General features: G+C 50.1%; 2 protein-coding genes across 9 annotated transcripts in view; one reads left to right on the plus strand and one right to left on the minus strand.

Moving 5' to 3' along the window:
- Positions 1 to 10186, plus strand: part of TBCE (tubulin folding cofactor E) — a 54838-nt gene extending 44652 nt beyond the window's left edge. For 3 of the 6 annotated variants that reach the window (XM_016163406.2, XM_016163407.2, XM_036235602.1), the window contains 12 exons: positions 332 to 431; positions 1445 to 1547; positions 2629 to 2705; positions 3462 to 3557; positions 4046 to 4110; positions 4195 to 4259; positions 4579 to 4728; positions 5218 to 5371; positions 6379 to 6447; positions 6948 to 7007; positions 9667 to 9758; positions 9916 to 10186. In XM_016163406.2, coding sequence (XP_016018892.2) covers positions 332 to 431; positions 1445 to 1547; positions 2629 to 2705; positions 3462 to 3557; positions 4046 to 4110; positions 4195 to 4259; positions 4579 to 4728; positions 5218 to 5371; positions 6379 to 6447; positions 6948 to 7007; positions 9667 to 9758; positions 9916 to 10008 — 1124 coding nt within the window. In that variant the 3' untranslated portion in view covers positions 10009 to 10186. Of the gene's footprint in view, positions 1 to 331; positions 432 to 1444; positions 1548 to 2628; positions 2706 to 3461; positions 3558 to 4045; positions 4111 to 4194; positions 4260 to 4578; positions 4729 to 5217; positions 5372 to 6378; positions 6448 to 6947; positions 7008 to 9666 lie in introns of all 6 variants that reach the window. The other 3 variants (XM_036235603.1, XM_036235604.1, XM_036235601.1) reach the window with 1 other exon arrangement.
- The window catches only part of B3GALNT2 (beta-1,3-N-acetylgalactosaminyltransferase 2), a 43283-nt gene continuing 26575 nt past the window's right edge, over positions 8963 to 25670 (minus strand). For all 3 annotated transcript variants that reach the window (XM_036235605.1, XM_016163410.2, XM_036235606.1), the window contains 7 exons: positions 22107 to 22217; positions 19794 to 19872; positions 16627 to 16810; positions 14135 to 14260; positions 13389 to 13548; positions 12741 to 12797; positions 8963 to 11370 (listed from right to left, as the gene is read on the minus strand). In XM_036235605.1, coding sequence (XP_036091498.1) covers positions 11215 to 11370; positions 12741 to 12797; positions 13389 to 13548; positions 14135 to 14260; positions 16627 to 16810; positions 19794 to 19872; positions 22107 to 22217 — 873 coding nt within the window. In that variant the 3' untranslated portion in view covers positions 8963 to 11214. The remainder of the gene's footprint in view (positions 11371 to 12740; positions 12798 to 13388; positions 13549 to 14134; positions 14261 to 16626; positions 16811 to 19793; positions 19873 to 22106; positions 22218 to 25670) is intronic.

A 25670-nucleotide genomic window follows, 5' to 3' on the forward strand; every position in this document is an offset into this window, starting at 1 on the left:
CGGAGATGCCACCGGGGGTTTGGGCGGCCCTGTGGTGCGGAGGCCCCGCGCGCTGTCAGAAGGCGCGCCTGCTGGGCGGGCCGCTCCGGTCTTCTTGCCGGATAACGCCGGAATGTGCGGTACCACGGCGTTTGGTTCTCATTCCTTTGAATTTAGGTGTTTGTCTCAAACCGAACTTTAGTTAATGAAGTTGGATGATTTAAAAAGGTAAAAGTAATATGTACAGAAGTGAGGGTGTAAAGTGAAAAAGATCCTGGGCTCCAGAATAAAGAGGTAATTAGTTTATCTTTTGAGAGTTTTTCTGTTACTGTTTCTTAACACGTGCTTTTAGATATCAGAAATTTGGATTTGTCAAAAAACCTGCTGTCATTATGGGACGACGTCACAGATATCGCTGATCAGCTCAGACACCTAGAGGTCCTTAATCTCAGGTAGGAACCCTTGGGTGCCCGATCGTCACGTGACCTAAAACTCCTGCGGCTCCCCGCGCCTCCCAGAAGCTGAGTGGGAATGAGGTGGGCGGGATGGCTTAGTTGAATTTATCTAAGCTTAACTTATTCTTTCACATTCTTTGATTAATATAGTTGTTCAGATGGTCACATGAGGCGATTGATTCATTAATGGGGAGTGTGTTTTACTTTTGATTGAGTGGAGCGTGGAGTAGGCCGACCTCCTGAACCTAGAGGCGATGTTTCTGGAGAGTCTGACTGGAACTGTAAACGATGGGGGGGGGGGGGGCTGCTAGCCTTTAATTGCTTTAGGGATGAGTAATTTCATTGGAATCCTGTGTAATTCAGGTCTGATTAGGATTTTTCGCTAATCTACATATTTTAGTAATTTTCCAGGCTTTCTCAAATATTTGATGAGTTTTAATCTCAGAACCTAACTTTCCAAGAGCTTTCAAACCTTTTTTCAAACCTGAGCCAACTTTACGGACACAGGTGAGCTGTACCTGGCTCAGGTAGGTTCAGCGTAGCAGGTAGTCAGGCCTCAGTTAGCTGTGCCCCACACAGAGCAGAGGCTGGAATCTGACCAGTGTCTCCTCTTGGGGGGAGGGGAGGAGGGCTACGGCATCTTCTTTCAAACGCACGGTCAGGACTGGGTGTTTTGAGGTTAGGATCGAGAACGAGGACGGGAGGGGCAGCGTGATCTCGTCCGCCCTGTTTGGAGAAGCGGAACTCTGAGCCAGGGCCTGGCACGTCCTGAGTCTGTGGCGTGAGGTTCAGCGTCGCTGTGTGCGGCGCGCGCGGCGACCCGGGCGCCCGTCACACGCCCGACCCGGGAGACGCGCGGCCCCGCGGCTGCCCGGGTGTGTCACAGCCCCGGCGTGTCACAGCCCCGGGCGGGTACGGTGGACACTGAGGACAGGTGGGCCGCTCCCCGCGTGACGACTGCGTTCGAGGGTGGAACGAACCGACTGCCCCCCTGCGCCTTCTCTCCGCAGTGAGAACAAGCTGCGATTCCCCCCGGGCGCCGCGTCGCCGGCCGGCACGTTTTCTGCACTCAAGGTCTTAGTCCTGAGCCGAACGGGGATAACGTGGGCTGAGGTAATCACATCTCTCTGCTTTATTACTCAAAAATGAACCATTTTAAATTCTTGGTTTAATAGGGAACCGAAGCCCGCCCGCGGCCTCGTTTTGATCATCGTTTTATCCTGTTATTATCCAAATAATGGGATTCTTTAAACCGCCCTCCGAAGGCAGGCGGGGGCGGCTGTGGCGAAGCGGCCTTGGGTCGGGGGCCCCCGGGCGCCCCGCGTGGCGCGCCACACACGCGGGGTTACCGCCTCGGAGCCGCCTCCCTCCACGCGCCCTCAGGGCAGAGGACGAGCCGCAGGAAGGCGCACGTCCTGCTCCTGTTCGCAGTTCGGCTTCTGGACGCTCCGGTTCGCGTGCGCAGCGCGGGGCACGTGGCTCCGGCGCCGGGAGCGTCGGCCGCGTCGGGAGCGTCGGCCTGGCGCGTCCGCGCGTCACGCGGCCCCGCACGCCCAGATCCCTCCGCGCTCAGACGCGCGCAGCAAGTGCAGCGCCTCCCCCCCCCCCCCAGCCGTGCGGCCGTGGGGTGTCGCCCTGAACTGTGCCCGCCACGTGGCCACAGAAGTTGGGTCCCCGTAGCCTCTCTCCGAGGGCTCCTTCCTGTCTGGGGTCAGAGTGAGCATCAGAACAGGACGGACACACAGACATGCAGGTGGCGGAGATGGCAGCAAAGGTGAAATGAGAAAGGTTAGGGACAGGCACTGAGAAATTTTGGCTGACGACGCCAAACCCAGACGGACCGAGAATCAACACCGCCCCCTCCCTCGTCAGTGCACCGAGTCAGGTGACGAGCACGTGCTGCGTGGGCCCCGCCGGGCCACTTCCGGGGGCACCTGCGTGCGGCGCGCAGACCCGCCTCGGTGGGGTCAGCGCTGCGGGTCATGCCCCAGGTCGTTAAGCCTCGGTGGGGTCAGGGGTCAGCGCTGCGGGTCACGCCCCAGGCCGTTAAGCGTGGGCTGGCGACACGGCAGTGTCGGCCCGCGGCCGGAAATGGTCTGCAGGGAGAAGTCTGGAAGCCGCTTTGCTTCTAAACAGCGGCAGAGCTGATCGCGCGTGGCGGCCGCCGCCGCGCCCTGACCCGCCCTCCCCGCAGGTGCTGCGCTGCGCCGCCGGCTGGCCCGTCCTCGAGGAGCTGTACCTCGCTGCGAACGACATCGCCATTTTGGAAAGGTAACAGCCACCTGCCACCACGTGGTCACTCTGAATAGTCTCAATCAGAGCTGTTAACTTTTAGAAGGATTTGCAAGTAAGATTTAGGAAAAATGTTTATTCATCGCCTTCACAAGTCAGAGTGTCAACTAGAACTTCACTAATCAAGGGAGAACCGTGAGGGTGGAGGCCCTGCGGTCAATGTTTCTGAAGACGTGACTTTTACTAGTTTTACATAAATGTCTAACTCTGTGTCTGAATGGAAATTCCGTAGTATTTGCTCTAAGGACTAAATAGCACATTTGTGGTTAGCACCATCTGTTAAAGTCGATGCACCAAAGTAAAAAAGCATCTTAAGGAATTATGTTGTTCTCATCTTCCTCTTTTATTGATATTAAATTACTGTATAAATTAAATGTGGGCAGATTTCCAACAAACCCTCAAAGGATTCAAGTTGAAATTTTACTGTACAGAATAATTTTCATTTATTATGCAGGCAAAGGCAGGGTCTTAACAATTAAACTTTATTCCGAGATCGTCTTAGAGTCACACGTAATCACACCTGTCACCCAGTGTGCCCCAGCAATAACATCCTGCAGAGCCCTGGCCTGGTGTCATCAGGATACTGATCCGTCCCGCAGCCAGTTTCCATCACAAGGGTCGCTGGCCCTGCTGCCCCCCACCAACCTCTCCTTCACATCAGTGCAGGGCTTTAAGGTGGTATCTTTGAAAACAAGAGATTAAATTCATGTTGAAAATTTTTTATTTTCCCTGCAGGCCAACTGACGTTCTACAGACGGTCAAGTTATTAGACCTTTCCTCTAATCAATCAATTGATGAAAATCAGCTGTTTCTAATAGCGTATCTACCCAGGTAATTTGCTCCTAAAATGCCTAGTATGAGTGCTGAGTGTGCTTCCCCAGTGGAAACACAGTGACGAAGATGGAATTCTCAGCTCGGGCCATTCCCTGCGGGGAGTTTTTATTCTGATTCATGGAGAGTTTACTTGTGAACCACGTACAGTGCAGCTGCGTCTGCACTAGGTGACAGCACGGTGGATGGCATGGCCTCGGGCTAATGTCCAAGTCTTCGTTCAGTAAGCTTTGGGAAGTGGGACCGTGTCTCCTTCCTCTTTGAGACCCACTTGACTCCCAGGGTGGCTGTCGGCACCCGGGACTGTTAGGTGACTGTGGAATCATGGGATCCCCCCTGCGTGCCCGGAACTGGGTTTCGTGGCTTCTAAGCCTTTTACCTGGGGGGGAAAGCCCGAGGTGTAGGAAGAAGTCACAGGTCGCGTCTGGCCAGTAGTCTGTGGCATTCCGTACTGTTCTGTGAAGTCAAACTGACGCTTGTGATTTCAGGTTAGAACAGCTGATCCTCAGTGATGTGGGGCTTTCTTCTCTCCACTTTCCAGACACTGAAATCGGTGTGTATGACACTGCGTCCCCTCCCATCCCCCGTGCTTAGCTGTTCCTTTCCCTTCTACTACGTAACTTAATTCTCTTTCTAGGGTGCAAAACGTCAATGTTTACTTCCTTGCAGTACCTCGTGGTCAACGACAACCAGATATCGCAGGTAAGGCTCCTTCAGGAGGCGTGCCCCGCGCCGTCCCCGCGTTCCACGGTCATGGCGGAGCCTGTACGTTCCTCCTGTTAAAAATGTTTTAAGTTGAGAGAGCAATGCTTCCTCAGAGTAGAACTCCTCATATAAACGTTAAGAAATTAGTTGAACTCACACTTAAGCACGCTTAGACTAAGAGTGCGCTTCCCGGGGCCGCCCGGCGCCTGCGCCTCGGGCGGAACCAGCCCCTCCGCCCTTCAGGTGCCAGCCCAGTAATGTGAAAAGTGAGCCTGAAACTTGTCACGCCCACTGACCTCCTCCCATTGGGTCTCAGTGGTCGTTCATCAACGAGCTGGACAAGCTGGAGAGTCTGCAGGCGCTGTCCTGCCTCAGGAACCCCCTGACGGCGGGGAGCAGGGCCGACTCCACGCGGCAGTTCATCATCGCCAGAGTCGCGCAGCTGCAGGTGCTCAACAAGTGCCAGGTGAGCGCGGCGCCCGGCCCGGGCGCCTCCGATACGGGACAGACTCGGACGGACCGCAGGAGCGCGTGCCGAGCACCGTGGGGGGCAGGGCTGGTTTTCTTCCAGATGATAATGCGGCGTGCATGTCTTAGTGACGGGCCTTGTCCTGGCCCCTCAGGAGGCGAGTGGCACTTGGTTCACGCAGAGAAACCTGCGATCCGCAGGCCCGATGAGCTGTCACGCGCATCCTGCCCCGTTCCCGGGGGGCACAGGTGGAAAGTTGGGACCGGGGCTCGGCGAGGGCGCTCATCCCTGGCACCTTGCCAGCACTTAGGGGCTGCTGGTGGGCGGCGGGGCCTGGGCTGACGTCCCGTGGGCGACCACAGGCACCTGGCGGGGTCTGGAACCCAGCTTGTGGGCAGACCCGGTCACGAAGGGACGTGTCAAACCGAAATGTCTTTTTCAATAAACTCCCGCATTCTGTCGCACCTTGTCTGTTCCCCACGACAGATCCTGCCCGAGGAGCGGCGGGGCGCCGAGCTGGACTACCGCAAGGCCTTCGGCGGCGAGTGGCGGAAGGCGGGCGGGCACCAGGACCCAGACCAGAACCGGCCCAGTGCAGAATTCCGCGCCGCGCACCCCAGATACCAGTCACTCTGCCTCAGTACGTAGGTCCCGTGCCTGCCGCTGGGGAGTCGGGAGGGCCCCAGGGTGTCACGTTTCTCCCCAGGGCTTATTCATGGGCACTTTCCTGGGGTTGCTTCAGCAAGTGGGGAGCAGTTAACCAGTTGTCCAGAGGATAAATCAGCGTCTCCGGGGGTGCAGGGAGGGGAGCACCCCGTCTCCAGCGACCTGGCTGTGACCTCTGGGGCTTTAAATATTGAGCATGTGAAGGTGGCACCCAGGCCCCCGGGTAATGCTAACATCTCACAGGCTGGGGGCGCGTGGTGTTCACACAGCGCACTCTGGCCTGGGGTGTGCAGGGGGCCCCCATGCGCCAGCCGGGCCCTCGGGCGTGGAGGCTGCGGCTTCCCTAACGTGAACTTTCCTAACGTGAGCAGCGCACTGCATGAGCGCCGCAGCGGGAACGGCGTTTCCGAGAGCAAAGGCTTCCTGTGGGAGCTGCTTTCAGGTTCCTCCCCCGCGGCCCATTTCCCAGCCGCTGGAGGTGAATTCGCAGTCGCTTGCGGGGCAGGGGGCAGCTATGGCCCGGGCCTTCCCCACCAAGGAAGCCGGGAGGCAGGCAGTCGGGGTGGCGCTGCACACAGCTGCCCGGACACCTGCCTCGTGAGGCTGTGCCTAGCTGGGCCTGGTGCGCGGCGCTGCCCGACATGGCTGAAGTGGGCTGAGGTGTCGGGGGTCGTGTCCCAACTCGGGCCAGGGTTCTCGGGACTCGGTAAGAAAGGGAGACGTAGCAAAGCTGGGGCTGGTACTGAACAGGTCACATGTTTGAAAGCACAGCCTCGCCTGCTGGCCCGAGGCAGGACGCTGAGGACCAGGGATGCAACGCACAGGAGGGGGCCGAGGTGACCGCCGTCCATCCCTCCTAAGGCAGATCCCAGGTTCACGTCCGGCCACTGCGGGGCTGACCCTGTGGCGACACTTACCTGGCCTCCACTGTCCCCACAGTGGTTTTGGCTTATCGTTCATCCTGTATTTCTTCCTACACAGGATATGGTGCACCTGAAGACGGGGAGCTCAAGACACAACAGCCCTTTCTGCTCAAAAACCAGCTACTAAGTAAGAACCCCAGATTCAGTGACAGCCGATTTGTATTTCAGTGCGTAGGTGCAGAAACACTGATGACCTAAGAGGAATTCTTTCTCTTAAGCACCTAAATGAGTACTTCGATTAAAAAAAACATTTTTCAAATTGAACATTTTAGCCATTCCCTGCTTTAAATGCATTTAATAGTGCTAATAATGTGAGCAGTGTCTTAGCAGTGAATAGAATATGATTTGGAAATTTGTGATTTTTGTTACACTTGAAAACCTAGCTAACATTGTCAGGAAAGAGGTACTTGAGAGAAGCTACTGTCATAATTCAGTGAAGTTTTTTCCCCCCTGTGAAGTATTAGTAGAAGGAATTGTAAACGTCAGTAAGATCTATTCCTTCGTTAGGCTCTGAGCCAAGCTGGACTGAGCAGCTGTGTCCCGTGGCAGTCCCGATAAACGCGCGTGTGTCACTAAAATCCTTACTGCACCACGTCTCAGTTTGTCTCTTTTCTTTTTTCCTTCCAGCACTTAAGATAAAATGTCCTCATCAACTTGACCAGAAAGTCATAGAGAAGCAACTGCCAGGTAAGAATGCGTCTCCTGTCCTCATACCTTGAGTCGCTGGCCCAGGTCTTAGTTGGCAGGAAGCAAAATAGTTCACTCCTACCTGAAAGTGTGGCCTTTCCAGAGCTCACAGGTTCTCACTAGTCTTTTATATTCTAAAATACAGTTAGTTATGCTCCTGTCTTCCCCCTTGAAAGCTCAAGTTTTGCATAATGTTCCCAGCTTATCCTGAGACATCCTTAGCCAAAGGCACAAGCGCGAATGGCCGAGCCTTCCAGAGTGGTTCCCATGCCCACTGCTGTCCAGTTCTCAAGTTGCTCGGGAGAAACTGCCCTGGGGCTTGACTCCTGTCTTATCCCTCACAGAACAGCAAACGTGGCCTACGGATGTAGAATAGTGACTTGGACATTTGTGACTTTTCGCACATTCTGCTGCTCACTGGTCAGGGGTCCCGTCCCGGCACTAGCCCTGATGCTCACCTGGACACACTTCAGAACTTTAGACGTTTGTGCTACTGGAACCGAACTAGTTTTATTTGGAAAATACTTTTGTGTCACAAACTAGATCAATGTAACTTACCTTAAACTTTACTAAGTAGGCTGCTGTGAATTCTTGAGATTAAACTTGACTCATAGTTAAGTACTAAAATGTAAACAGGTTAAATTCGGAGCAGTGAGGATCTGGAGAAATGGGTATCACCCTAAATGACTCGTAAAATGCTTTCGGCGCAGTAAGCGCACTGATCCTCAGTTTTCACCCTGGCGTCGCCCGTGGACGCGTCCCCGTCGCGCGCCGCCGTGGCGTCAGCTTGCCGGTGCCACTCCTCCGCACCAGCGGTTCGCTTCCTGTTCCTGAGATACAATATTTTGCTGTCACGTGAAGTTGAAGTTACTGGTTCCCCTTTCGTTGTCAGACTTAAGCTGTCAGTAAAGGTGGGGACAGTGGCGCAGACCAGGCCTTGCTAGTGAAACAGGCTTCGGGTGGCCCTGCATTTCCCCCTTTACGGTCTGGACGCGCGGAACCCGTCCGTGGGAGCGCGTTCTCAGGTCTGTGCCTCGGTCAGCCCCCTTGGCCGGGACGCCGGCGGTGACAGCCTGTGCCGCACCCTCTCCTGTCCATGCTGTCCGTCCTGACAGTCAGTCACCTGCTAGAACACCCCGCGCTCACGCTGGGCGGCAGTCTTCAGGCGGCTGTGCAGACGTGCCCTGTAATCGCGGCGCTGAGCCAGCAGAGTCAGAGTCCTGCTGTTTACGCCACATGCGCTACAGCCACTAACTGTCCATGAAGAAGGGAAGTGATAAAACACTGAAGCCCTTTTTTGCTTGTCAGGTTAGCAAAAATTAAACATGCGGAGCATTAAAAGTCAGTGTCAACTTTTTGTAGTCATAAAAAATTAAAATACGTGTATGCTGGGAGGTCCAGCATGGCTGCCACCGGTCACATGTGCAGTTTACATTCATTACATCGACAGAAAACCAAGTCCAGCCCCTTAGCCGCACTCACGATTCCGGTGCTCAGCAGCCGCCTGCAGCTGCTGTGGGGGGCAGTGCAGGTCCCCGGGAGGCATGTCGCTAGTAAGCTGCACACCAACGTATGTCTCGAAACCAGTACGTCCTTATATAAACGAAAAAGCTTGGAGAAGTCCACCCGTCGAACGTATCATTGGTCATAGGGAGGCAGAAGGATAAATTACCTACCTCTGTTTTCCGAACGTTAAGATAATCATGTTACTTTGCATTAAAAATAGTAATAGTTTATCACATGCAGTTTACCACTTCTATAGACACATTTCTTATCAGAACCGTTCGATAACCAAACTTTTTGCTTCTGGCGCGGCTTAGGAATGTGTCATTTCCCACTGCTGCGCAGGAGCTGACCCCGCACTGATAGCCAGTCCTCCTCCGCCTTCTGAAAGGACAAGGGTATCACGTTCACACATAAGAGCAAGTCGTGACAATGAAAACTATAGGCCCGTATTCAATGCATAAACTTATTAAGTCCATTTTTATTCTAAAATAAAGAACATTTATTATCACAAGTTGCATAAAAACAGCTTTTCCAAAAATGATTTTTGATAGAAAAATATGTCTGAATACATGTGGTATTTATAGGAACGCCGCACTATTGCTGTACCTCCAGCTAAAGCTGCAAAGAAACTATTAATCAAAATATCCAGTATTTACCACAGACCCATCTTTGGAAAAAAAGTTCATAGTGTTTTCTGAACAAACCCGAAAGTCACATTCCCATGCCTTGTGGCCACCACTGCGTCAAGCACACGTCAGGACAGCTGGGCTGGCCGCCTGGAGGGGACGCTGTGGCCAGGCTTCCCTCACTTCACAGAGGGGGAAACCCAGGCCAGGGGGCCGAGCACCCGCTCCACCCGCTTTCAGTCACGCTAGCACAGATTTAAGAGCTTTGACAAGTTAATGGTTTCTGGTGTATTCGGAGGAAGTGGTGTGTGAACTCCTTGTCAGAGGATGCTTGGGTCAGGCACTGGCCTGGTCCCCAAGTGACTCGGTCAGTGCAGTACGTGATTGGAACGCCTTTCCCGAATCGTCTACTTGGGTAAAGTAATATTGTGAAATGAGTTTCACCTGTCATAGCAACTGGCGCGTGAGCCAGAAATACAGGTAACCGTTGTATCAGAGAATTGATGGTTTTTCTCTTTCTGTGACAGAGTCCATGACAGTTCAAAAAGTCAAAGGAATGCTGTCACGTCTTCTCAGAGTTCCTGCGTCAGACCTTCTGTTGTCCTACGAAAGTCCCAAAGTAAGTTGCCCAACAAAAACAGTCACACTGAGTCCCCCACAGGATGACATGCTGTTGATAACACTGATTCCACATGGAGACCTGACACCTGTCTGGGGGTGCCATACGTAATGCTCTGTCGGATCTGTCTTAATCAGCCCCCCTTTTCTGATTTCAGATGCCGGGCAGAGAGATTGAACTAGAAAGTGACCAACAGTCGTTACAGTTTTATTCTGTGGAAAATGGAGACTGCCTATTAGTGCGATGGTAGCAGCGAACAAAGCTCGAGACCACCAGGCTGCTTGTTGTGACTAGGGTTCGCTGAAAGTAAAGGACCGACTGGGACATGTTTTGTAATGTGCCCTCAGGATAGAAAAGGTGGTATTTTTTCATTTGGGAAGAGACCATTTCTCACCTTGTATATAATAGCAATAAAGGCTTTGCACCTACTAATGATTTCGATTTTATTTCATATTTTATAGGTCATAACTGCATTTCATTATGTGAAGATTTCAATGTCAAATAGCACCTAGCTAAATCTAACAAAATCTGAGCACAGCTAATGTCTGTCACAAGACCACTTTTAACGGAATTCTCTTGCTACTGCCAGTTTGGAAGGTTACTAAAATGATTAGGGTGGTCATTTGGGAATGTCCCGTAAACTTAGGGAGGCACACCCCCCGCGACGTATGACATTCACACCATGATCTCTCGCCCGCAGTGCGTTCCCCCGCGGCCACACCTGCACTGAGCACAGCGTCTATGAGAGGTCAGGTGACCATCAGGCAACGACAGGAGGAAAGCAAAATTCTTTTAAAGTGGCAACTACTTAAAACCCTGAGAGGTACTTGATTTTACTATGTTAAAAAAAAAAAAATGCTCAACTGACCTTCAGGATTTATGTGATATGGCAAAAGAAAACTCACATTAGGGCACTTAATAAAAACTTCAAGACCAAGGTCCAGAACTGAGAACTAACTGGCTTCAGTTGCCCACTTCATTCAGACGTCCACGGGAATCTGGCGTCATTCCCAGAAATCACACACTTTGGTATGTACGAGTGACCACCGCTCACATCTCACACAGCATTTCCGTGAGTCGTTTTTGGCCCATGTTAATCATAATTACGCTACACGCAGCTAAGCTGCAATCCAGCTGAAATTCCAACTCTCAGTCACTAACAATTTCTGAACAAGCCAGGTGTTTTGAAAAATGACGTAATTACTAACTAGAAATGATCTATCTGGATTTACAAATATTCTTTTATAAACTATTTGGTATTTTTCAAATCATCTTCCAATATATAAAGTTTTTCTTATGCTACAGTATCAGTTGATTTTTAAAAAGGAAAATTTGTGCAAACGTCAAGAACCACCACACTGGTTACAGAAGCGCCCGCCCGGAAGGATCGCAGAACCGCTGCCGGACCTCGGCTGTCCTCAGACCTCCGCGGACTGGCGGTCGCCTGCCCTGACCTTTACCCTGGGCGACGGCCGCCCTCCCGTGCCGCGCACTGACACGGGTCGCCGCACAGCTCCTTCAGGTGCCAGAGCTCCGCCAGCTCCCGCGCGGAGTACTGCGGGGAGGACAGCATCCCCGACTCGCACGTCTTCTCGCACAGCCACAGGCCGTCCTGCGGGAGAGAGCGGGGCCCTGCGATCAGCGCGTGGACCCGCTGGCCCTGAGGGGCCGTGCCCTGCCCGAGGACACGGGGGCGCGAACCCAGGCGAGCTGACGCCCGGTGGGACGGATTCCGACGGGGCCTGTCACGCTCCTGGGAGCCCCCCGCCCTGCCGCACGGACTCGCTTCTGTCCCCAGCAACAGAGCAGGGTGCAGACCCGGAGGACCCACCGACCAGAGAACACAGCAATGCCAGGCGCGACCTCAAACGTCCGGAACGCGCGCGGAACCGCAGGGAAGGAGACCCGGGAGCGCGGCCCGTGCTGCAGCCCGCGCGCGGGGGCGGGGGGGGGGGGTTGGGGGCGACCCAGGCGCGCTACGTAAACAACCGCGGCGGGCGGGAGGCTCTTCGGCCTCAGCCCTGACCCTGCGCGGGGCGGGAAGGGGTCTCCCCTGAGCACCTGGAACCCCAGCCCACACTGCGGTGGGGATCTGGCTGCTCGCACGCTCTGCGGAGCCCCCAGGTCCCGGGCCAGAAACACGTGCTCACGGATGGGAACAGCCTTCAGGGCGCGCGGAGCGGACGCAAGCCCTCCCTGCAGGAGTGTTTTACATACAGACCCCAGTGTCCAAGGACCACGGGCCACAACAAAAACAGCTCAACACGTCGGGAAATAAGCTCCGTAAGCAGCAGTCCGCAGAACCCTCGCCACAGACTCGGAGCCGCAGGGCCAGATTCCAGAAAGGTCAGACGCGGGGCATACTCGGCGTGGAGGAAATCAGACGGGACTGAGCGCACAGCAGAGGGGCAGAACTGCCCAGCCCACCGACTGCACCGCGTTTCCGTGTGTCCCCCCGAAGTCGCGGGGCACTGCGGTGGGCCCAGGCTCCTTCGGTCCCCTGCACCTTCTATGGCCGAAGCGAAACTGAAAAGAATCCAGAATTCAGCACAGATCTGAGGCGCTTTCCCAGGGCGCGAATGCCTCTTTCTGGGAGGGGCAGTCGCTTATTTCTCTGGCTCGGTGACCGGTGTATTTTAAGACATCGCACCGTGTTTTAGCCAACATTTTATTTGCCTCAGTCAGAAGGGCTGAAGGGTGCCTGGACCACCACATTGCTGGAAACTTACGTCAGCTGGTTCTTTGAGATTTAAAGCTGCAAAGGAGTTCTGATCAAATATAAAAAATCCTAATTCTTTAGGGGCGGGAGAATTCCATTCCAAGTATTTCCTGTGGCTTAAACTCAAAAATACTGTGTGAGAGTCTGTGAACAAAATCGCACACAGCTGCGGCGCTGGGTCTTCGCCGTTCCCGCCCGGGGTCCGACACGGACCCCGCGGCTCAGCTCCCCGGAACCGAGGCCAGCCCCGCGCGCCTGCTTACCTGGTATCTCCTGGGTCCTATGGCTGCCATCCAGATGCCCATGCTCACGTCTTCACCCTGTACGCACGGCGAGGTTTAAAGGCAAAAGTTTGGCTGCTGCGCCATCTGTGTAGACAGCGCCACACCCATTCCCTTCATAGATTATCTTCCTTCCTCTTTGTTTCGTAAATCTAGTATGAAATCCAAACGCGTGTTAACACGGACACACGGTAAAAGCTGGTGGCCTTTAATAGGATAACCACATCCTGCAGGCGACCAGCACACTCCTCGTGGACTGTGGCCTCCGGGTCCAACAGCAGGAAACAATGGACCTAACGACGAGGCAGAACCGCTGGCTGACACGGCCCAGATTGGGCAGCAAGCAAGCGCTTTCCGTCTTCCTTCTCGATATAAATCTTCACTCACCCCTCCAGGGACTGGTAAATACAGGCCGAAAATATAGTAAGGAGGCTCAAATAAAGGGTTAGGAGTAGAATTTAGAGCCAGATTTGAGGGTCAGGAGGGTGTCCCTAATGTCCAAAGAGTGATTCCCCGACGGAAAGTAACATGCTCTTCCCCAGGGGAAGCTGGCCCTGCGCTCAGCGGAGGGACACAGGGTGAAGGACAGTCTTTTGCCGAGTTGCCACTGGGTCGCAAACCCTTCCCTACCTGGTAGGTCTTTAACCTCCCTGCGTTGCTGGCCAGCCAGTGGACGATGTCCCTGGAGACCACGTACCCCGACCCGCACGCGAAGGCGGGGTAGGCGGGGCTGGGGTACTCCAGCTCTTGCCACTTTCCAGTTCGGTCAACGGCCCAGTTCAATCTGAAACTGAGATTCAAAATAAGTCGGCCTCTCTTTGCTGGTCTGACACAGTCTAGCATTATTCAGCCTGACTCTTTAATCATCACTACAAAGGAATACACTAGAAGCAAGGAAAGAACAATAAATTTTTTTATTTGGAAAAGAATTATCTAGTGCTTTATATCTACTTATATAAAAGACTAGTATGTTAAATTCTCTCAAAGTTGCTCTTGTAGAGTTTGCAAATGGAAAGTACCAAACCATCCTGTGTCCATTTACTTTTACAAAGTTCGCTAATCCATACTACGCTCCCGAAGAAACATGGAGCAGTCTCAGAAACGCGTCACGAATCCACCCCAACCCAGGGCCGCTCGCTCCGGGGCACGCGGAGGAGGCCGCATCACCTCCCCTCATTACGCTACCTCAGGCTTTTCATTTTAAAGTTTCTGTCCCTCTAATTGTAGGTTAATAAAATAAAATAACCCAGGAGCCTAACAGGGAAATTTCCCATCTCGACCATGTTCTTATGAAAAGCGACACGTACATTTCGTTCTAGGTTAGCTGCCTTTGATCAGGGCCATGAATGCCAACGCGCTAACGATGTTTAACTTACTTTCCCCACCAAAAATTAGGCCCATCCAGGTTCTTGTGGGCAATTCTGTTAAACACAGCCTCCAGGTCTACGTAACAGTCGTCGTCTGTCTTCAGCAGTAAATCGAAGCTGGTCGTTTCCACGGTCCTGTTGGCAGCAAAGGGATATGCAAGCCGGAGCGTCCGCACAGGAGCACCAAGCGGTGCCGACGCGGGCACAGCGCTAACGTCGTAATCAGAACGGTCTCGACTCCCTGTGTACTTTTTCGGTTTCTTACGCCTCCAGTGTTGAGATCGTCTGCTGTGACAGAAGGCTGGTCCCAACTCCAGCCCTCACCTGATAGTCACCAGGGGGCCTAACAGAACAAAGGCGATTTGAAAAGGTGCAAAGGAAAATAACACTGAAAAGAAGACCTGACTCACGTGGGACCTATGATCAAACAAATGCGCCACAGGCATCGCTGGAGGCAGGCTGCTAAATCCGTTACACATGTGGACCTTGCCCCACCGTGTTCTCCATGAGAGGGGCCCGGGACGAGGGACAGGTGTCACACCTGGTCTCTCACACAGAACACTAATGTACAAGTAGCAACATGCTCTTGTTCATGTGACACTCAGCTATTTTATAGTTAAAAAAACTGAGTTATAACATTAAAACACAGTTCCCTTGGAAATGACTTCCAGCAAATCAACTATTATAAATGACCTTTTGGAAAGCACAGAAGAGTGATTTCATTTATCTAGACATAAAAAAAAATACGACAACCACAGACAAAACTGATGCCTTCGTCTCCCAATGCCAATCCTCGCACATCTTTGTTAAAAACCCAAAGTCTCTCGGAAACCAGTCAGATGACAAAATCTGAATTTTAAAAATCTGGAGAAAAGTTTAACTAGGTCAAAGAACGACGAAGTTAACAGTGGGTCCACACCAAATAACATCGCCCTCTGCTTTTCTGAAGTTTATTTCTAATTAACAGCTCAGGACACACGTAACAGTTATTTGTTAAACAGGAGTAAACTCTTTGTGATGAGGGACTCTGAGGTCACTTGATGAATCAACGAATAAAGGCTAATGGAGGTGTCCTTTATGGAGCGGAGCGGAGCGTAGACAGGTGGAGGAGGCTCATGGGGAAGCGGGTCCCAAAGCACAGCTGTTAGGTGGGGACGGCCCAAAGCAGACCGTGGCCATACACACTGAGGGGAGAGGCTAAGAAGATCTCAGAAACATGGAAGGAGCAGAGGAGATAAAAATTATATTGAAGGTAAGATCTAAACTAAATTGAACTTCCACAATTGGGAATCGGCTCGCATAGGAAGTCCTAGAACTCCACAGTACTGAGCCCCCACTTCCTGGCCCTCCATTCCCACCCTGCACCTCTTTACATTCTTGCCTCGGCACCACTTACAGCGGGAACGCCCATTAGTGGCCTTGAGCTCAAAGAAGGTTCCTGTTCTCACTGCAGCTGTCCAAACTTCATTCCCGTATGCTAGACACACCCAGACTTCCTACTTACATGTATGTGCCCTCCACCCACAGGGTGACTCCGAAGTCCTATTAACTTGTCCTAGCTTGAAACATTTCCTTTCATCAACTAATTGGACCATCTGACCCCTTGGGACCAGGGGACCATATCCATAGAGCATTTGATGATATTCCATTCTGCCCAGGGCAACAGGAGAAAGAGACAGACTCTGGGGGTCGCCAAGAAACAAGTTCGCTGATAAGGTTTTAAAAGAACGAGCAAAGGTATGAACACACTTCACGGGTTTAGTCTAGACAGACAGAAGGTTTCAGTTCCAGAGTCAGGGTACAGTATCCGGCTCAACAGCAAATTATGGGATCCTAGAGGAACTAATAACATCGACAACCCCACATACACACGCACACACACATACATAACAGTTACTATGATCGTTGCTATTATACAGGTAGGAATTACAGCTAAGATCTGAGAAACACCGGAGGGTCTGGAAGTTATGAGTACGATAGACTAAGTAAAAATTGTTGAATTTTATCTTATATAACTTTGGGAATCAGGGCAAGTAGTTCTTAAATGGGTGAAGAATGGAAATGTAATTGCCCGTCCAGCTGATGAGAACGCAGACCAGTAACCGGGGTGTGATGACTGTAACTGGGGGTTCGGGTCGGTGGGTGTGACCACGACGAGGTGGGCCACTTTCAAACTCACTGGTGTTCATCTGGCGCTGGCCTGGGAGAACCAGGGCAACGGCGCAGCGAGTCCGCCTTTGCCGCTCGTTTCTGGCGACCACTGGCACGCACGCCGCGGACCTGCCAATCTGAACACGTGGCGGCATCTCAGGAGCGCGAGCCTCACAAAGAGCCAGACCCGGCAGACCACGTTCCAGGTGTTCAGGGGTCACGTTCCAGGTGTTCAGGGGTCGTAGGCTGGTTTATTTCTTTAAAAATCTCAGTGGTTTGATGTTGATAAATTGTTTCTACCTCAAAAGAACAACAAACAATTCTAGGTATGCAACACTTTTACAACCTACCACTTGTAGAAGTTCAGCAACTTTGCAGGAACATTCCGGTAGGTGTCAACGACATCCACGAAAACAATGTCACCATGGACACCGCTCTCCTCCCGCAGCGAGGCATCTTCCGTGCGGAGGCTCCGTGTGTGATCAGCGAGTCTTCCAGGGCGAGAGCGAAGGCTCTGTAAGAGGGCATCGCCCTCTAAAGAGGAAAAGGTGAGGGCTGAGAGGAAATGCTGCCACAAAGTCGGGACCAGAATGTTCCACGATGCCCACTAACTCCCTGTCCAAGGTCAGCTAACAGGATCCAGCGGGCCGGAGCTCTGCGGTGGGGACAGGGACTCTCAGCATAAGGGACGCACTGTCTGGGGGTGGGTGGGCCATGCTGGGCCAGGCCGAGGGTGCATACACCATAGGACCCGACAGTCCCCTCATAGATACATCCCTGGAGACATTATTTCACTTGATCGCAAGGATATTCACTGCAGAATTATAACAGTGAAAAAAATCGAACCGCGCTAAATGCCCACTGACAGGAATGACTAAATTGTGGCATAGTCACACAGTGGAATACCGCAGTTAAAAAATCAACCTGATTTTGCATGTTAAAAGGAATGGCATTGAAAAAAAAAAACACTGAGAAAAAGTAGGTTGCTAACTGATATACGCGATATGATACCACAGATATCAATTATAAAATAGTCCGCTCAACGCCATGCAGTTAAAGACGGTATGCCTGGAGTACGAGGCAGGATGGGAAGGGCACCGCCGAGTCTCAGGACGGTGGCCCCTCCGGAGGGGGCGGGGGGCGGCCTGGGAGAACCCGCAGGGGCTGCCGCTGAAGCTGTCAGGCTTTTTAAGAAATAAAGCTGTCAGGCTTTATTTCTTAAGAAAAAAGCAAATATGACGAGGTAAACACTGTAAATTTTGAGCAACGCGCACACGGGCGTTCCTGACAGCACTCCCTATTTTGCGTGTATTTACGATATTCCATAATCGACATGGTTACTACTGCGCTTGAAAGACCACAAGCTAATGAATCATCTGTCGCATTCATGCAGGGACTGTCTTCGGACCCTATGGATTTGCTTAAGGCAGCAATTCTTTCACTAGGGCAGGATTTTCTCAAATGTCTCAATCTAACTGGAGAAAACCTCTGAAAAATAAGGAAAGCGAGAGGCGGGGGTGGGGAAGGGGCACTAAATAGCAGCTAGCGCTCCGCCCTCCGTGACGGGGAATGGGGACTCGGCGGCCGGAGTCCCCGATGTCCGATGTCCGCTGCTGGCAGGGCCTGAGTGGCGGCGGACGGACAGGTCCCAGCTTTCTGGGCCCCGTTCTCATCTGTCAGAGGAGCAGTGCCTCTCAGGGACGCTTCCTGAGCAGACGCCCAGGCCCCGAGCCGGAAGAGCCACAGGTCACAAACCCGCCGAAGGAGCTGTGTGAACAGACACCCGGGCTCCTTCTGGAAGACACCGCGGGGGCCGCGGGGGCGCAGGCCTGGCCCGAGAGGCTGCTATGCCACATGCTGCCCCGCCCCACCCCATCCGGGGAGTCCCTGAGACCTGCCCCTTAGGCTGGGCCTCTGTCTTCCCCAGTCACCGAGAGCCTCCAGGGAAGCTGGGTCCTAACTCCCTTACAGGAACCTATGGCCAGCAGAGCTCTGAGCCTTCAGCCAGAAGCACTGCTGGGCACCTTTGTTCCAAGAGTGATGCTCGGGACAGGTGACTGATAAAATAGCAACTGCATCAGTGACAGTGTTCATTAAAGATCAGAAAAGAATTCTCAGGAATTCACAAATGTGGATATTTAAATGAGTGTAATTCAAACAGACAGCCATTGTTATTCCTAACAAATTCCCTTGAGTTTGAAAATCATTTTTAAGCTAATGCCTCTGACCTTAAGTTTTAAAGAAATCCTTTCAACGAACTCATCCTTGATGGGATGTTAGAAGCATGTACAAAACTGTACCCTGTGAGGAACCGTACACTTAAGCAGTCACATGATGAGGACAGAGCTTCCACAGGAAGCGGGAGGGGAAGCTGAGGCCACCGCTCGGTCTCCAGCACAGGGACAGAAGAGGAGCAGGAGCAAAACAAGGTGAGCGCTCTCGCCACTGCTGTGCGACACCCTACCAGGACAATTAGACAAGAAAGACAAAAGGCACCCAGATTGGAAAGGAAGCAGCAGAACTGTTAGATGATATGACCTCGTACACAGAAAACCTTAAGCCACTCACAAAACTATGAATTAGTAAGTGCAGCAAGGCTGCGGCGTACAACGGCAATATACAAAAGTCGACTGTAATACAGTCGATAATATTGTAACAACTGGGGAATCACTTTAAAAAATAAATGTCTAATAGGCTGCACACCTGAAACTAATACAAAATAATGACTGTCAATTCTAATTGAACAAAATATTTCTTTTAAATTAACTGTACTTCTATACTATCAATAAACATCTGGAAATAAAATTTAAAAAACAATTCTACTTAAAATAGCATCTGAAAAAGTATTTAAGAATAAATTTAACAAAAAAATGCAAGACTTGTGCTCTGAAAATCACAAACATAACTGAACTAAATTTAATAAGACCTAAATAAACGGAAAGACTCCCCATGCTCACGGATCAGAGATTTCATGTTAAGATGGCAACACTCTCCAAACCTACACATTCGATGCAACCCCTTTCAAAATCTCAGCTGGCTTTTTTGCAGAAACTGACAGGTTGACCCTAAAATTTATATGGACATGCTGCAGACCTAGAGTAGCCGAAACAATCTGGGAAAAGAGTTAGAGGACTCACGCTTCCCAATTACAATCTTAGTGCAACGGCAGTGCGGTTCTGGTGTAAGACAAGAATTGAGAATCCACCAATAAATCTTTACATTTAAGATCAGAAAGTCCAGTAAGTAGATTAGTGCTTGTTTGCGGCTAAAGGGAGGGGGACAGGAGGAGCGACCTAATGATGAGTCTTGGGTTTCTTTTGGGAGGGACAGAAACGGTTGCAGAATTCGATATACGAAAAACCAGTGAATTAAACACTGTAAAACGATAAATGATGTGCTACGTGAATTATCAATACAACTTTTTTATGACAAAAAAATAAATCATCTTTTCATCAAACTATAACGATTAGGTACCTGAGTTTCAGTACGCTTTTCGACTTTCCACCAGCTGACTTACCTTGGATAGTATAAATAAAACCACCTGCAACTCCCTCCACACCTTCCATGAACTCATGAGGCAGTGAACCCTCCCCAGCCTGAAAAACAAGAATATAAGTGCTCAATGTTTCATTATGAAAAATACTTTTATTATATTTAAGAACTGACTAGCAAAATTCATAACGTGACTGCAGAGCAGATAAACTGTCTACGCTGCCGGTGCCCAGACACACTCTCGGGATGGCGTGAGCGTTGTTTTTGTTACAGATCAGGAATGTGCAGGTTCAGAAGTCTGACTTACAGAGAATCATGTATTCTTGAAATTGCTACCATAACAGTATGAAAACCAATTTTACTTTGCATCATAACCCTACAACTTAAAAAAAACGATCACCTTTGACTTCTTGGACACTGAAAACTGCTGTGAGTTCGACACACCCAGGCAGTTTAAAGGGGGGTTACTACGTGGCAAAGGCGCCCCCTAAACAGACAGCATGGATGGAGCCCTACTGCTTAGTGACGCTGCGCTGACGGCCACCGGCCCATGGCCCGCTCAGCGCCGGAGGCCCTTTGATTGGAGATTTACCTCTTAGCCTCACCAGTTACTCGGGGAGGCGACTCGGCTGCGTGTGTGGCCCCCCTACACGGCACGGCTGCGGGGCCGTCCCCCGCTGCTGCGCGGGATGCGGCCGCGTGTTCACAGCGCTCCCCTGCACCCGCCCGCCGGCAGGGCCACTCTGGGCTCCCCTCTGAACGCGTCTGTTCAGCAGAGCTGCACCGTACGAAGCAATGTTCTAAGGCTGGCGGAGGGACAGTGTCTTGAGGCGAAGGGGGTAACATCGTCTAGTTTAAAATCTGGTTTCTAGCTGAATGTGGCAGAAATTACAAGGTGAATGCCACAGATTCTGCTCCGCAGTTCCATAAAGGGCACCACACTCTTTTTATTATATATGCTATATACCCCACTTGAGCTTTAGAACTTGATGGTAGTTTTATTAACTTCTAACTAAAGGTCATAGCTTGGCTTTTATTTTGGCTTTTAAATTTTTCTGACATCACTTGCCAGCAAGGGAGAAAGACTTAGGAGAACTTTCAGCTCTAAGCATTTATGAAAACCTGCATTTACACAGGGGGTTTCTTGGAGGAGGCTACTAAGTTACCTAATGTCTTTTGAAGGTTAGCTGAGTGCTGAAGCTACCTTTAGCCCTCTAACTATTTTCAGTCCCAAAGTAGATCCCTGGATTCTTTACATTTGAACCTAGTCCTCAACTCAGAAGTAATCTGATTTCCTTTTCTGTAACCGACTCAATACTACGTCTTGTATATTTTTAAGTTTCATAAATATAAAAGGAGACAAGATATTAAAGACACTTGCCTTGAAAATAAAAGAAAGAAACCCCATAAACTCCACAGAATAGTCTATCTTAAATAGAAGACTTCATAATCAGGGACGAGATCCTAAACACGGCCTACAAAGCTAAGTCTGTCATTATGTACGAATCCGTGATCTGTCTCACGTCTTCCTCTCCACTGGCGCACAAGTTCCACCGCGGGCCAGTGAGGCCCTGCCTTCCCCTCTCCGTGCCTGGCTACCTGGGTGGGCAGTCCGTGTTTGCTGGATGGGTAACAGCGTAACGCACGACAGGCACGTCTAGTTCAGGAATTAATTCATGTGAATGAGATTAACATGCAACGAAAAGATACTACGCTTGTGAATTTAACTGCCAAGTACTTTTCTAATCAGACCGAACATCAAAGAGAATTCAAGACTGTGTCTCTGACCCACCACAAACACCACTTAGAGTCTGTTACTTCAAGTTTGCTTACACCTTCTCTATCACCATACAATTACTCTGAGAAATGTATCTGTCAAACTGTTTTAAATTTGAAGCAAATCTGAATAAATTAAAAATACGAGGCAGAAATTGCAGCAACAGACATGAAAGCAAAACTCAAGCTTACTTCTAATACTTTCATCTGTGGTGCTTTAATCAACGTCCTACTATCAAGGTGAGAGAGTGAATATTCTAAATTGTGTTAAGCAAATGTTTTTATGTTAACTACTACTGAGAAATGAAATATCACACTTTCAAAAATGCACCATTTTAAGGCAAAACTGTATATTTACTACGAGTTAAAAAATATCATAGAACATTTGAGTTTTTCATCTTTACTGTAGTGACTACACATTTTCTACTACACATATTCTAAAACACACAAGATTCACTATTCCATATTGCTGAGTTGGTATAAAAATAAATTTAAAAACACTTTTATGTATTAAAAAATGCTGAAGTACACTAAACAACCTTTAAAGAAAAGAAAGACTTACTGTAACGACTCTGAGAACTCCCCCTCCGTCATTTACTGTCACTTTGTGGAGATTTCTTGACACAAGGCCTTGGAGGTCTTGGCTCTCCCACACGATTGTCCCTTCAAAGCTCTTTGTGAGAGATGAAAAGTGAGTCAATTTCTCTACTGTTATCATTTAGGTTTTTAAGTTCTTTAAAAAAATACTTCTTTTCTAAGACGCAGAGGTTAGATTTCTAGCCCACAGCTCTGCCGCAGAATGGTTAACATTTTGGTGCCCACCCTTCCCCCGTTCCATTTTTTGTCTTTGAACATGTGGGAAAAAACAGATGGCAGTTTTGCAAGCCGCCGTCTGTCATTTCCCGCTGTGTCACAAGCAACCCCTCGGGCCGCTGCGGCTGCCGCAGGCATTCCCCTCCACGCACGTACACAAGCCCCCGGACGGCCGCCGCCTGGTTCACGCCCACATTTCCCTGCCGTCAGACCACACGTCTACGCACATCACGGGAGCTACATTTTGGGGTTGAGATTTTCCCCAATAATCTGTTTTTTATTTAAAATTCCCAGAGGTGAAATTACTGAGCCAAGAAATAGAGGCATTTTATGTGGATTTTGGTACATAGTGCCAAACTGTTTTTCAAAAGCAAATTATACTACTTCATAGGGTCATTAGCATTTCATGGAAATGCCATTGTGTGCACTCTACTCTTTCCGGTATGGGACATTAGTAAAAGAAACTTAAACTAATTTGTTAGGTTAAAAAGATTCTTCATTTAATTGTGTTTCCTTCGATTTCTACTGATCTTTATGAATTACATAGTCTCTTCTGGGAATGGCTTTGTCATGCTTCTTTGCCATTTAGCTACCGAATTTTATATTTTTTCTTATTAATCTCTGAGAGCTTTTAATAGACAATCCTATATATGTTTTACACGCTAAAAATATTTTTTCAGACTCGTTTTGTTTTTGAAGTTCAAAGGTCCATAAGATTTCTCTTGTCAAACCTGGCAAGCTTTTCCTTGGTGATTATTAAGCTCCGAGCTTAGGAAGTTCCGTTCCCCTCCCCCAAGGTATGATACACATTTAAATTCCTCCGTCTGCTGATTTCTCCATGTCTCCGTCTTCAGTGTCTGCCCGGCTGGCTCCTCAGCACTGCTCAGGTCAGCCCCGCACTGTCTCCCCAGAGATGCAACAGCAGGCGACCGACCCCCAACTTCTCCCCGTCACATCAACCTGTTTATTTCCAGTTTATTCCTCTGTTGACGAACTAACTGCTCCCGCTAGGATGCAAACACTGAGAGCGGGGACCTTGTCTGCTTTGTCAATCACAACATCCCCGGCACCAGAACGGCCTGGCATATAACTAGCACTCAAAAATATTTAATGTTGAATTCCAAATCAATGAGAACTAATTCTGGTATAGAGCATGCGATAAAAGATACAGCCTTAATATTCTAAAAAATTTTCATGTATTAAGAGATGAGTGCTTAACGTCTCATTTAGCAAGCATCGCGAGCAAACGATACGAAACTGAATCTGTCCAATAAACTAGGCCAGTGGTTTGCGAGCTTTTTTTAAGCAATAAAACTTCTCTACCAAAACGGATAAAAACACTGAAAGAGTCCAGGCTCCTCAGGCAGTCTGTCCCTTTATGTTCGGCTAACGTGCCTTAATCTTCGTGATTTGTGGCCCCCTGGTCCACCTGGGGGAGCCCCAGGGTGCTCAGAGTAGACCCTGCAGCCTGGGCTGCCATCACTGCCCGCACGGCGTCCCCGCCCCGGGGCTGTCTGAGGCGAAGGACGCTGTGCGGAGCCCAGTGTCTCTGCCCAGCACGACGGCCTGACCACCCGCGAGGGCGCGGGGCGGACCACTCTGTAACAGATTCCACGGCCCTGTCTTTGAAACAGGTGCCGATTATTTCTACACATTCCCTGGGTGGCCTTAACTCTCTATTGAATTTGATGTTAAATCTCAACTCTGTAAAAGCAAAAAATATTCTCACCAACAGAGGAGGGAAAAAAAGGACTTGAAGAAATATACCAAATGTGTTGGGAAGAGATGGATGACACCACATTCTTTTAACCTTTCTACATACAGTTTTGTCAAGTTTTCAACAGTGAGTATATATTACTTTCATATAATTTCATAATCAGGAAGAAAGATTTTTAAACTAAACAAATACACAACGAAGTAAATTTAGGGTATATTTTCTTTCAGACGCGAGGCATTATTTAAACTTTATAGTGTCTATTAGGTACCAGGCTATGGGCAATCTGTAAAGATTTAAAAAAAATGAAACATCCCATTTCTTCAAATAATCATAATATACAATGACAGGCTCAATAATGAAGGAAAGTTATCCTGTTTGGGAGTCAGCCAGAATTTCAAATGACTGTGGGAGCTGAGCTAAGTCTTGAAGGAGTTCGGGTCAGAAAAGTGGGAGGCAGGCAGACAAAACAACACATCGAACGGCACGGACCCGGACCAGCGCTGCACGTGCGGAGGAATGTTCAGTAGCGTAAAAGCGCTGCAACACAAGGCGGAGGGAAGGAGACGCGAAGGGCGGGCTGCGGGTCAGCTCTGTCCGCTGCCCCGCAGTCTGCCCCTCACCCAGGAGGCGGCGGGACGCACGGAAGGCCGCAAACACGAGGGCGGCACGACCACGCCTGCAAGGTTAGAGACGTCACTGCGACCACAGAACGGCAGGAGAACACCGGCTGGGCGGGAAAGTGGCCACTGGACTACTACAAAAGTCCAAGGTGAAAGGAAGCACGCACCCGTCGTCTAGAAATGAGGACTGACCTCTGAGAAACTGAAGACACAAATAAATGGAAAGATACGCAGTGCTCCTGGGTAAGAAATAACACTGACAGAAAGAAGAATCTCTTATCAAAATTCCAATGGCATTTTTCACAGAAATACAATCAACAATCTTAAAATTTGATGGAAACACAAAAGACCCTGAAAAGCCAAAGCCATTTTGAAAAAGAACAAAGCTGGAGGCATCACGCTTCCTGATTTCAAAGTATTTTGCAAGGCTACAGTAATCCGAAGAGTATGGTATGGCATAAAACACACTGATTAATGGGACGGAGAGAGAGCCCAGCAATGAACTCACGCTGTATGGGCAAGTAACTTAGGCCAAAGGACGCAAGAATACACAACAGGGACAGGCCGGTCTCTTCACTGAATGGTGTTGGGAAAACTGGACAGCCACAGACGAAGGAACGACGCCACAACACCATCCCACACCACACACAAAAATCAACTCAAAATGGATTAAAGAACTGAACGTAAGACCTAAACAATAAAACTAGAGGAAAACATAGGTAGTAGGCTCTTTGACACTGGCCTTGGTCACGACTTTTTGAATCTGACAGCAAAAGCAAAGGCAACAAATGCAGAAATAAGCACGTGGGGCCACATCAAACCAAACGGCGTCTGCACGGCAAAGGAACCGCCCACCGATGAAAGGCGGCCCACCGAATGGGAGAGGACGTGTGCAGAGCGTATGTGGTAGGGGCCGGTACCCGCAGTACGTGAAGAACGCATACAACTCAACGGCAAAACCGATCCGATGAAACAA

The sequence above is a fragment of the Rousettus aegyptiacus genome, unplaced genomic scaffold (genome assembly GCF_014176215.1).
Source record: "Rousettus aegyptiacus isolate mRouAeg1 unplaced genomic scaffold, mRouAeg1.p scaffold_m13_p_18, whole genome shotgun sequence".
Lineage (NCBI taxonomy): Eukaryota > Metazoa > Chordata > Mammalia > Chiroptera > Pteropodidae > Rousettus > Rousettus aegyptiacus.